The sequence below is a fragment of the Myotis nattereri genome (assembly GCF_964212035.1).
Source record: "Myotis nattereri genome assembly, chromosome: 10".
NCBI lineage: Eukaryota > Metazoa > Chordata > Mammalia > Chiroptera > Vespertilionidae > Myotis > Myotis nattereri.
The window spans coordinates 22639889-22653247 of NC_138085.1; the positions used below are offsets into that span (position 1 = coordinate 22639889).

At 45.8% G+C, this 13359-nt stretch overlaps 1 protein-coding gene across 1 annotated transcript in view; it reads left to right on the forward strand.

Annotated features, from left to right (window-relative positions):
- Positions 1 to 13031, forward strand: part of TMEM131 (transmembrane protein 131) — a gene marked incomplete at its 5' end in the record, with an annotated part of 200920 nt that extends 187889 nt beyond the window's left edge. The window contains 6 exons of the mRNA XM_081100672.1: positions 4603 to 4768; positions 6125 to 6246; positions 6346 to 6442; positions 7742 to 7839; positions 8778 to 8938; positions 11980 to 13031. Coding sequence (XP_080956798.1) covers positions 4603 to 4768; positions 6125 to 6246; positions 6346 to 6442; positions 7742 to 7839; positions 8778 to 8938; positions 11980 to 12261 — 926 coding nt within the window. The 3' untranslated portion in view covers positions 12262 to 13031. The remainder of the gene's footprint in view (positions 1 to 4602; positions 4769 to 6124; positions 6247 to 6345; positions 6443 to 7741; positions 7840 to 8777; positions 8939 to 11979) is intronic.
- Between the last annotated feature and the right edge of the window lie 328 nt (positions 13032 to 13359).

Here is a 13359-nt window from a genome sequence, read left to right on the forward strand (position 1 = left end):
GGACCACTGGCTCCTAACCACTCGCCTGCCTGCCTGCCTGATCGCCCCTAACCACCTCTGCCTGCCAGCCTGCTCGCCCCTAACTGCTCCCCTGCTGGCCTGATCACCCCAAACCACCTCTGCCTCAGCCCCCACACCTGGGACGAGGTTTCCCTCAGGACCCAGGCTTCCCTCCCTCTGGCTGGCCACAGGCCCGGCTTTGTCAGGAAGGATGTCTGAAAGGTAGTCTGGAAGATGTCTGTTCTAATTAGCATATTGCCCTTTTATTAGTATAGATCATTATTACTACTAGAGGCCCAGTGCATGGATTTGTGCACCGATGGGGTCCCTCGGTCTGGCCTGCAGGGATCAGTGGACCTCCGTGCCACCGCAGCCTGGCCTTACCCGCCAGCGCAGCAGGCGGCCAGGGAGGAGCTGGAGCCCAGGCTGGGCACCGCACTGCTTCCGCTCATCCCGTCCCACTGCACCTGCCACTACAGCTGCGTTCACCAGCCGTGAGCCTGGCGTCTGGTGCCCATCTGTCAACTGAGTGGCACTCCCACTGTGGGAGCACACTGACCACCAGGGGGCAGCTCCTACATTGAGCGTCTGACCCCTGGTGATCAGTATGTGTCATAGCTGTCATCCAGTGGCTTAGGCTTTTATATATATAGATTTTAGGGAGAGGGGGAGGGAGAGAGAAACATTGATGTGAGAGTAAAACATCAATCAGCTGCCTCTGCCACAACCCCCAACTGAGCCACATCAAACAGGGCAATTCCACATTTCTTTACCTGTCTTGTTTCTCATACAATTATAGTGTAATCATTTTCTAAAAATTCAGTTTACTCTCTACTCACATCTTTTGCATAAACAACCTACTTTGAAAATTATTTTCCTCACTAGCTTTTTTACCTTGTTCTCAGATTTCCCCTGCATTCAGTCATGACAGCAGCATCGTCTACTAAAATAAGGTAGAGGTCCTTGCCTGAAATGCAGTCTAACTTCATCTCTCAAACGTCTCCCATCTCGAACAGTTCAGTTCTCAACCAAGTTGTTCACAGAAACTATGTCTTCATTGTCAAACCAAACTTCAGTTTTTCTAGACCTGACAACCCTTTATAACAAAAAGCATCTCTCGGGCAACAAAGAAAGGAGAGAGTGCTTTTGTAACACAATTTTAAACTTATCTGTTTATTGATAACTAGAGGCCCAGCACACGAAATTCGTGCACAGGTAGGGTCCCTAGGCCTGGCCGGTGATCAGGGCCAATCAGGGCCTTCTGGCTGCCAGCCAGGGCCTCCCTTCCCTGGCTGCCAGCTGGGGCTTTTCTTTGTTCCGCACCGCCCGCTAGTGGTCATTGTATGTCATAGCGAGCAATCTGTCTCCTGGTTGAATTCCCGTGGGGACAATTTGCATATTAGGCTTTTATATAGAGAGATAGCCATTCTGACAGATGTGAGGTAGTATCTCATTGTGCTTTTAATTTGCACTTGCCAGATGATTAGTGATGTTGAGTATCTTTGTCTATTGGCCATCTGTGTGTCCTCTTTAGAGAAGTGTCTATTCAGGTCCTCTGCCCATTTTTTAATCCAGTTTTTTGGTGTTAAGTTGTGCAAGTTCTTTATATATTTTGGGTATTGACTCTTCCCAGATGTATCATTAGCAGATACCTTTTCCCATTCAATAAGTTGTCTTTTCATTTTGTTGATGGTTTCCTTCACTGCAGAAAATGTTTAATTTGATGTAGTCCCATTTGTTTATTTTTAGTTTTGTTTCCCTTGCCCAAGGAGGCATTTCCAAAAAAATACTGCTAAGACTGATATCACAGTTTACTGCTGACATTTTCTTCTAGGAGTTTTAATGGTTTCAGGTCTTAAACATTTAAGGCTGTAATCCATTTTGGATTCATTCTTATATATGGTGTAAGAAAGTAGTTTAGTTTCATTTTTTTCCACGTATCTCTCCAATTTCCCAAATAGCACTTTTTGAAGAGACTGTCTTTACCCATTGTACATTCTTGCCTCCTTTGTCATATATTGACTATATAAGTGTGAGTTTACTTCTGGGCTTTCTATTCTGTTCTATTGCTCTATGTTTTTATGCCAGTATCATGCTGTTTTAATATCAGGTAGCATGATTTCTCCAAGTTTGTTTTTTCTCAAGATTGCTTTAGCTATTCAGAGTCTTCGGTGGTTCCATGTAAGTTTTTAGATTATTTGTTCTAGTTCTATGAAAAGTGCCACTGGTATTTTGATAGGGATTGCATTGAATCTTTAGATTGCTTTGCATAGTATGGACATTTTAATGATTATGTTAATTCTATCTATGAGCATGGTATAGCCTTCCATTTATTTGTATCTTCTTTAATTTCTTTCTTCCGTGCTATATAGTTTTAAGAATACAGGTATTGTATCTCCTCAGTTAAATTTATTTCTTGGTATTTTATTATTTTTGATACATTTGTAAATGGGATTGTTTTCTAAGATAGTTTGCTATTCATGTAAAAAAAAAAACAATTCTGAATGTTAATTTTGTATCCTGTTACTTTACTGAGTTCATTTATTAGTTCTAATAGTTTTTTTGGGGGGGAGTGGAGGGGGCCATATATAGTATCATGTCATCTGCAAATAATGACTGTTTTACTTATTTATTTACAATTTGGAGGCCTTTTATGTCTTTCTCTTGCTTGATTGCTCTGGCTAAGACTTTCGGTACTATGTTGAATATAATCAGTAAAAAGTAGACATCTGGTCTTGTTCCTGATCTTAAAGAAAAAGCTGTCAGCTTTTTACCATTGAGTATGTTAGCTATGTGTTTGTCATATATGGACTTTATTATGGGAATGTTCTCTCTATCCTCACTTCGCTGAAAATTTTTATCGTGAATTGATGTTGGATTTTGTCTAATGCTTTGTCAGCATCTATTGATATGATCATGTGACATTTATCCTTCATTTTGTTTATGTGGTGTATTATATTGGTTTGTGAATATTAACCAACTTTGCATTCCAGGAATAAATCCCACTTGATTGTGGTGTATGCTCTTTTTAATGTATTGCTTAATTTGGTTAGCTAATATTTTGTTGAGGATTTTTGTTTTTATCAGGTCTATTGGCCTATAATTTTCTTTATTTGTAGTGTCTTTATCTGGTTTTGGAATTAGGATAATGCTAGCCTCCTAAAATAAGCTGTTGAGTCTTCCCTCCTCTTCTATTATTGGGAATCATTCAAGAAGGATAAGTGTTAGTTCTTTGAATGTTTGGTAAAATTCAGCAGTGAAGCCATCCAGTCCAGGACTTTTTGTTGGGAGTTTTTCTTATTACTGATTCAGTTTTGTTGGTGGTAATCAGTATGTTTAGATTTTTGTTTCTTCCTGATTCAGTTTTGGAAGATTGTATGTTTCTAGGAATATATCCATTCCTTCCAGGTTGTCCCATTTGTTGGCACATAATTAGTCGTAGAATTTTCTTTTTTTTTTTTTTTTTTAATACTCACCTGAGGATATTTTTCCATTGATTTTAGGGAGAGTGGAAGAGAGGGAAAGACAGAGAGAAACACACCGATTGGTTGCCTCTTGCACGTGTCCCAACCAGGGCCCGGGCTGGGAAGGAGCCTTGCAACCAAGGTACATGCCCTTGACTGGAATCGAACCCAAGACCCTTTGGTCTGCAGGCCGACGCTCTATCCACTGAGCCAAACCGGCTATGGCCATAGTATTTTCTTACAACCCTTTGTATTTCTGTGGCCTCAGTTGTCACTTCTCTTTCATTTCTGATTTTATTTATTTGGGTCCTTTCATTTTTTTCCTGATGAGTCCATCTAAAAGTTTAATTTTGTTTATCTTTACAAAAAGTACAGCTCTTGGTTTCTTTGATTTTTTTCCCCTGTTATTTTAGACATTTTTTATTTCTGTTCTGATCCTTATTTTTTTCCCCCACTACTCACTTTGGGCTTTGTTTGTTCTTTTCCTATTTCTAATTTAGTTGTAATTTTGATGTGATCATGGGGGGAGGCGAGTGAACATGGTGTTTACCTACTCCACCATCTTGATCAGAAGTGGTGATAACTTTTTCTGATAAAGGTGTTATATGTGTTTCCATTTAATGAGTGCAGAAGTATTATTTCATGACAATTTTTGTTTTAAGTTTTTTTAAATAGCTGTGTAGACATTACCCTAGAGGGCAGCAGGAAGATATTAGGAGTTTGTATTCTTGTAAACCAGGGACCAGGAACAGCACCTTACTCGGTGTGCCAGATCACGGGGTATTGTATGATGAACTGGCGGGGGGGGGGGGGCGCGGGGGGAGGCGGTTGCCACAGTGATTTCACCTGCCACCCCTGAGGGACGGGGGAGACGGGAGGAAGAGCAGACCGGTCCCTGAGGTCCTGCACAGCTCAGCAGAGACAGGCCTCACTGGTGCTTCTGGGAGCTCCTGATGCAGAGAGAAGCTCCTTCCCTTGTTTTCTTTAAACTTTGAACAGAACACACAGAAAGGTTTAATTATGTTTTTCTTTGTAGGAGCACTTGAGTTCTGCATAGTATCAGATGGAACACCAAAAGTAACTGATTTTGAAGAGTAAAGATATCACATTAATGAGACCTTTTATTTTTACTTTCCAGCTACCGATAGTCTTTATAAACTTTCTCTGCAAACCATCAACGCAGACATTTTCTTAAAACAACGCCAGACCTCACCAACACCTGCCTCTCCGTCTTCACCGGCGGCACCGTGCCCGCTTGCATCCCGCGGCAGCTACAGCAGCATCCTTAACAGTAGCTCCAGCAGGTAGGTTCACTGGTCACTTCCTAGACCTTGAACAGGAAGGCTCACTCCCATTAAGTGGAAACGTCTATAGCCACAGACTGCTGTCCTGTCTCGCTTCCTACATCTGTCGACAGCTCGCCCTTGCCCTGGGGCGGTTCCCCTGGCTGCTGTCGTACTGTTGTCTGGCCCGGCAGTGCCTCCTTCCATCCCTGGGCTTTCTTAACCCAACAACTGGAAAAGCATCATTTAACTTACTACAATTATGTTCTAATTCAAGAGTGAATAAGCACACTGACATTAAATGAAGATCTACAGATGTCCTTTGAGTTGAGGAAATGGCTTTGTGGCCCATTTATTTTGCTCTATGGCAGTTAGCTTAGCAGTTAAAAGGGCAGGATCTTGAGGAAGTCAGCTATAGTAGGGGACGTGCGCACAGAGGCAGCCTCCCGACAGGCAGGTGGGACACCTCAACTGGTGCTGCTCACTAGAGGCACAGCCACACTTGTGTTGGACTGACTTTCAGGGGAACAGTCACCTCAGTGGTCACTGTAACCCCCTGTCAGTTCTTACCTTGCGCCAGCACTGTTCTCGGCACCACGCAGTGCTGCGTTTCGTCCTCCCGGCAAGCATAATTGGGTCCTGTCCCCACCCCTGCTTTCCACAGGAGGCAGCGCCTGCCGGGAGCTGCAGTGCACCTGCACAGTTTTTAGCTCTTGCCCAAAGAGGCAGCATCCAGAGTCTGGGGAAGCCACCCTGCCTGGGGCCCTTGTCACCATGAGCTCCTTAGCCTGTCCTGATAGGGGAGGACACTTTCTAAGAACCAGTTTGTCATGTGTTGTCACCTTCCAGGACCTCATATTCCACTCCTTGTTCACTGCCTAATGGCTCCCTTTCTCATGCCCTCTAAAACAGTCTTTCCAGTCCCTAAATTGTGACCCTGGTCTCTTAGACCAGTGGTCGGCAAACTGCGGCTCGCGAGCCACATGCGGCTCTTTGGCTCTTTGAGTGTGGTTCTTGCACAAAATACCAACTTCTGCGCATGGGCCATGAAGTTTCAATCGCACTGTATGTGCGCGCCCGCACGTGGTATTTTGTGGAAGAGCCACACTCAAGGGGCCAAAGAGCCGCATGTGACTCGCGAGCCGCAGTTTGCCGACCACTGTCTTAGACTGGCCTGTATTCTCTTACCTTTCCCCCACAACTTTCTTATTTTCCATCTGGCTGCTCAGTTGTAGGTCCCAGCTCATTTACATGAGGACAGGTTGTGCTCCATGGGCTGCCCTGGGCTGGCCACAGCCCTGAGGCAGTGCGCCTCCAGGCCTCCAGCAGGCAGTGCTGATGAGGAATCAATTACTCTTCCTTTGCTTCTGTCTTCAGTGACCCAAAAACCAAGCAGCCAAGTGGAAGCAAAAACAAATTGACAAAAGCAGCCTCCCTCCCCGGCAAGAACGGCAACCCCACGTTTGCTGCAGTCACGGCCGGCTACGACAAGAGCCCAGGTGAGTGGCCGGTGGCGGAAGGCCTGCCTCAGCGGCTCAGGCATGGTGGGATTACGTTGGCTGGTTTGCCTTTGATTGATTCAGAGTCCATTGTTACAGGTGGCAATGGCTTTGCTAAAGTTTCTTCAAACAAAACAGATTTTTCCAGCAGCCTTGGCATTGCACACACTCCTGGTGACAGCGACGGCTCAGACAGGTACAGTAGACCATTCTTACTCAGGAGAAGGATGGACAGGGTTCTCAAGTCAGGTTAGCATCTGTTGTCCATCCACGTGTTCCAGGCATTTCTCCCCCTAGATCCGTGGTCGGTAAACCGCGGCTCGTGAGCCACATGCGGCTCTTTGGCCCCTTGAGTGTGACTCTTCCACAAAATACCACGTGCGGGCGCGCACGTCCAGTGCGATTGAAACTTCATGGCCCATGCACAGAAGTCGGTATTTTGTGGAAGAGCTAGTTTTTTGTGGAAGAGCCACACTCAAGGGGCCAAAGAGCCGCATGTGGCTCGCGAACCGCAGTTTGTCGAGCTGCAGTTTGCCGACCACTGTCCTAGATTACAAGTAGGCATTTGTCAGAAGTGGTCCAGGCTTCTAGGGACTTTTGTCTGCTGGGTAGAAGCAGAGAGCCCGGTTGCTGTGCTCCCCCCCAGCTCCCCTGACAGAGGGGAGGCGGTGCACACGACCTGTATAACCCAGTGGAGAGGGAGGCTTATGACCCCATTTTCAATCTGTTCTCATCCTTCTCTGTTACCATGGTCTCCTGTGGGGAAGGATGTGATCTGGTAATTAGATATAGAAGAACAAACATGTATTTGAGAGGAAAGAAATTGGAGCAAATACTGGATAATTTATACTAAGTTAGTGGACATGCCTCTTTCTTGACCCAGAGCACCCAGTGGCATGCAGCCAGTGCCTCGGTTTATCTTCCCAGATAACTGACAACAACAGTAATAATAAAGGCTGTCAGCAAGCAGAACCCAATTTTACCTGCGTGGCACTAAACGGAAATGAGTCCTGGATTTTAAATCTTTCTTTATCAAATAGTAACCCTAAAGAAATAAATCTCTTTTTACTGCAAAACTTGCTTTGAACCAGGCGCTCAGCTTTTTTTTTTTTTAATGTTTTTACTGATCTTAGAGAAGGAGGGAGGAGAGACAGAGAGAAAGAGAAAGAAACACCAGTTGGTTGCCTCCCTGGAACCTGGGCATGTGCTCTGACCCAGAATCAAACCAGCCACCTTTGGGTGCAAAGGATGACACCAGCCAGCAGAGCCACACCGGCAGGCAGGCTCTCGGCTTGGAGGAGGAGGAGGAGCCCTGGAATTCTCCGTGCCTTCACTCCTCTGTGGTTTAGAGCTGTTTTCAGTTCTCCCCTTTCTCTTTGTGTTTAATACTTGAGCACCCCCAGTGTCCCCGCTTTGTGAAGCCGTGCTTAATGAATCTGTTCTGCTAACCCTCATCCATTTTGTGTTGCTTTTTCTTTCCTCTTGTAACATTCAGCTCGGGTTTGTGGAGTCCCGTCAGCAACCCCAGCAGCCCTGACTTCACACCCCTCAATTCGTTCTCCGCCTTTGGGAATTCTTTTAACCTAACTGGTGGTAAGTGTTTAACACTAGACCTGTAATTAATAAGCCTGTGGATGAGGAAGGAAGGAAAATGAAGTCTAGTTTTATGTGTGAAGAAACACTGAAATGGAGAAGAAAGTGTGATTGTTGTTAGTAGACATTTTTTAAAATAGTGGTTCTCAACCTTCTGGCCCTTTAAATACAGTGCCTCATGTTGTGACCCAACCATAACATTATTTTCGTTGCTGCTTCATAACTGTAATGTTGCTACTGTTATGAATCGTAATGTAAATATCTGATATGTAGGATGGTCTTAGGCGACCCCTGTGAAAGGGTCGTTTGACTGCCAAAGGGGTCATGACCCACAGGTTGAGAACCGCTGTTTTAAAAGCTGCATTTCTTTGTACCTGCTGTCAGGCACCAATAGACATAACCTATGTGGGCTGACCTTGGGAAGTGTATCTGGCCTTGCTGTTCGGACAGGTGCTTAGGGGCCCAGCACAAGGCTCTAGGATGGGTCCCCTCCCACTCTCTGCTCAGCCCAGAGGTGCCGTGGAATAGGCTTGATGCTGGGAGTCTCGATTGGGTTGTGCTCCGCAGCAATTAGCTTAAGAACTTCTGGGAAGGATTCTGTCTGAAAAGTGATTCCTGGCCATGCTGGGGCACCTTATGTTTTCTTGCTGCACAGAAGTAGAGACCTCATGAGAGTTCCGCACCAGCTGATTGGAATGGTGGAGTTGGGAGGTAGTTGCATTTATGTCATCCAGGGAAAGTATTCCAGTGGTGTGCTGTACGCCTGAGTTCCTGGGAATATCCCCCTCCCTCTCGGGACTGTGTGGGGAGCTAATGAACTAGGTGTGAGGACTCCCAGGTGACAGCAGTGCGATGGGGGCCACTAGATGAATGCCCATCCTGTCCCAGTGAGCCTGACAAAACAAAGTACGGATTTGAAATTGTGTTCTTACTTTCAGAAGTTTTCAGCAAACTCGGGTTATCTCGGTCGTGCAGTCAGGCCTCACAGAGGAGCTGGAATGAATTTAGCAGTGGCCCTTCCTACCTGTGGGAATCACCAGCGACAGATCCCAGCCCCTCCTGGCCAGCCAGTTCCAGCTCGCCGACCCACACGGCCACGGTCAGTACTCGGGGCTCGCTCATCACCACCGCCACAGTTATAAGCACAGAGAATGGTGTGGGCAGGTTGGGATGTACTGTCAGTGTCTGTCTTGCTGTGTCTTCACATCTGCCAAAGTGGCCCATCAATATTTGCCAGAGCCACTGTAGGCAAGAACTTACGGGAGCGGAGGCTTCTGGTCAGGGTGGTGGAGTAGGTGAATGTTGTGCTCGCCTCGTCCCAACCACATCAGAATTAACCAAATCTTAGAGCAACATCACTGAGAACCACCTGAAGACCAGCTGAAGGGAGTCCTGTAAGGAAGGATATGAAGAAGCCGCCTCCAGACGGCGGAGAGGTGACGGGACAGGACGGCAAGGGCTCTCCTGAGGAGGGAGCGGTCCAGCCCCACGTGGGCTCCTCAGCCTGGAGCACCAGTGCCAGGAAGACGAGTCCCCAGAGCATGTCTGTGCAAACCAGCGGGATTGCATCTAAGAGAGACACAGCTCTTAAAGGGCCTGTGCAGAGACGCACTCACCCCACACTCTAGCACAGGGGCAGCCGCTCAGAAAGCACCAGGGATGAAGTGGGAGGGACTCAATTGACTGGCTCTAGGGGGAGGGGGGACAAGGGGGAGGGGGAAGGGGAGGGGCAGCTCTTTCGGAGACAGAAGTGCTAGCAGATGTCATAGTTCCTTTGTTGAGCTCTCCCCCCAGCCAGCCAGCCTGGCACCAAATCCAAGCCCTTCATTAGCCTGGCTAACAAGGTTCACCCCACCCTGGTGATTCCCTGAGACCCTGCCCCACCCAGGTCTCCTGCGCAGCCAAACCTGTTGCAGGGGCTCCTTCACACAAGCAACCTGCTTGGCTTGCGCTACAGACTCCTAAAACCTCTCAAAGATCTTCAAAACCCCATACCAGGAGGCGGGCTTTGATATACCCAGTACCTGCACAGTGAAGGAAGCCAACGAAATGAAATGACAACCTACTGAATGGGAGGAGATACATCTGAGAAGGGGTTAATATCCAAAATACATAACTCATACAGGGAGGGGCAAAAGTAGGTTTACAGTTGTGAGTACAGAAATAATTATTAATTATTGTATTATTTCCCATACAAACAAATGTAAACCTACTTTTGCCCCTCCCTGTATAATTAACACACACACACACACACACACACCAAAAAATATCCAATTTAAAAATGGGTAGAGAACACGAAGGGACATTTCTCCAAAGAAGACACACAGATAGTCAACAGACATGTGAAAATATGCTCAACATCACTAATCATCAGGGAAATGCACATCAACACTACACACCTGTCAGAATGGCTATCAAAAATATTAGAAACAAATGTTGAAGATGTGGAGCAAGGGGAACCTGCATGCATTGTTGACGGATTGTAAATTGGTGCAGCCGCCATGGTAAATACGATGGAGGTTCCTCAAAAAAATTAAAATTGGAACAACTATACAGTCCAGCAGTTCAACATCTGGGTATTTATCTGAAGAAACCCAAAACATGAATTCGAAAAGATATATGTGGCTGTGTGTTTATTGCAGTATTATTTACAATAGCCAAGATATGGAAGCAACCTAAATGCCTATCAATAAACAAATGGGTACAGATGTGGTACATATATATACTGGAATATTACTTGGCCATAAAAAGGAATGAAATCTTGCCATTTGTGACAGCATGGATGGACCGAGAGGGTGAGAGTGCTCAGTAACTCAGAGAAAGACTCCATATGATACCACTTATCTATGGAATCTAAAATACAAAATAGCCCAGCCGGTATGGCTCAGTGGTTGAGCATCGACCTATGAACCAGGAGGTCACAGTTCGATCCCCAGTGGGGGGTATGCAGGAGGCAGCTGATCAATGATTCTCATTAGTGTTGTTTCTATCTCTCTCCCTCTCCCTTCCTCTCGGAAATCAACAATATACTTTTTAAAGAAAATACAAAATAAAAAAAAAAAAAAACACACAGAAATAAACTCAGATACAGAGAACAAGCAGGTTGTCGGTTGGAGGCATTGGCTTTGTTCTGAGAAGCACATGTGCCCTACGTGAGCTTCCTGGTGTGCATTTGTTTGATTTTCAGTAAAATTCTTCTGCAAAAATCATGTTCTAGAAAAGCAGTCTCACTAAGGGAAATAATTATTGGTCCCAGCTTTCACAAAATTCTGGTAGAAAAGCATGATCCCACTGTGGTCACTCCTTCATCCGCAGGAGAACTAGAGAGACAAGAGGGTTTATCGGTGCCGATTAACTAAATGGATCCTAAGGTGTGTCTCTACTTGTCATTGTTTGGCTTTAGGTTTCCAAGCATCTCAACCTTCTTTAAACGGGTCAGTAAATGTCTTAGGCTTTGTAGGTTGTGCTGTTGCGGTCGCACCTGTTCACCTCTGCCATAGCGCGCCCAGCAGCCAGGGCAGTACCTGAGCAGGGGGTGCGGCTGGACTCCAGTGGAACTTTCTCTACGGAAACAGGCAGGGCTCGACTTGGCCCCTGGCTTAGTCAGCCAGTCCCTGTTGAAAATATCACAACCAAGCTCCCACTCCCACCCTCCTCATCTTCACAAAACAGACGTGAGCAGGGCAGGCTTGTGCCACTCGCTGCTTTCAGATCCTTCTTGCCCTGGCCGGTGTACTAAGTGGTTAGAGCATCAGCCCATGCACCAAAGGGTCGAGGGTCCAATGCCAGGTCAAGGGCATGTATCTGGGTTGTGGGTTCAATTGCTGCCCTGGGCGGGGTACCTGTGGGAGGCAACCAGTTGATGTCTCTCTTTCTCTCTCTTTCTCTCCCCGCCCCCCCATCCCTCTCTTCCTTCTACTCTCTTTAAAAAAAAGCCAATGGAAAAAATATCAAGTGAGGATTAACAAAAAATAAAATACCACAGTCATCTGCTCAGATTCTGGATGGTTATACATATAACACATTTATAATAACATGACAGATGCCGATGGCCCGGCCCCTGTCCCAGCAGAGCCGTCAGCACTTGGCCGCCCCTGCCCTTCTCAAGCCTGACGCCCTGTTGTCTTTTCTGTTTTGCAGTCAGTCCTTGGCAACACCAGCGGCTTATGGTACACCCCTCCCTTCAGCAGCTCGATCTGGTCCAGCAACCTGAGCAGTGCCCTCCCTTTCACCACTCCAGCAAGCACGCTGACCAGCATCGGCCTCATGGGCACAGAGAACGCTGCTCCTCACGCCCCTTCGGCCTCCAGCCCAGCTGATGATGTGGGACAGACCTACAACCCATGGCGGATATGGAGCCCCACAATTGGAAGAAGAAGCTCTGACCCGTGGTCTAATTCACACTTCCCTCATGAGAATTGAAATTGGGCAAAAAAGAGAAAAAGTGCAGGCCCTCGTCTAGATCATGATCTGCCAGTTTCTGAGACATCTTTCTAAGGCTCTTCCTGCTGTAGCTCCCCACCCCCCACCCTCCTCATCTTCACAAAACAGACTCGGGCAGGGCAGGCTTGCACCACTCGCTGCTTTCAGATCTTTCTTGCAATTATGATCATGAGATTTGCTGTTTGCTTTTAGAGAAAAGTCTGGACTCGGCCACAAACTTCAGTAAGACCTGTACATCTGAAACCTTAACTGCTGTCAAGTTGCCACCGCCTGTCTGTCTTCTTCCATCCTTTATCTGTAGGAACACAAATCTGACATCACAGCTGAAGAAATAATTTGAGTTGATTCAGAAGTCCTGGCATGTGACAATTTTATTAAACTACCAGGGTTGGTTTTTTATAATTTCACAATATTATGCGCCAAGATCTAATTTTAAAAATGTATGAGGACTTTGTGCTGAAAAATACAGAGTATTTTTTTAAAATAAGGCTGTCCTGGCTTAAAAGCAGATTACAGAAATGTGAGTCAAGCTGAAGAACAGAGAATGAATGTAAAAACATTCAGTAAGACCATATGCATTTTCTGTGCTATTTGTACTTGAGGTATGTAACATTTGTATACCTGAATTTATTTTAAAGATAAACTGAAATGCACATAGCCAAGTCTTGAGATACAAGATTGAATGTGTATTTCTTAAAAATACAACTTTGTGTTGTACTTTGAAATAAATGATGCTTTTTTCAAAAGCCTTGAATTGTTGTGTGCCTTTTTTTACATGCAAGATGTATTTATTTGCATTCTCTCACACCCAGGTAAGTCATGCTATCATTTACTTACTCTGTAGAATTTGATTTGTCATGGCTGGAACCCTGTGCTCTACTTAAATTCTGAGTATTTCCATGGTAGTCACCGAAGGAAGGTCCTTGATAGAAAAAAGTTTACATATTTAAAACTTACTTTTCCTTTCAACTGGAAGTGTGTTCACCCTTTTCCAATCTTAAAACTCCCATAACTCCTCCACATGGTCTTGTCGAGGCTACCGGTGTGTCGTGGCATCAGTGTGGTTTGATCTTCCAG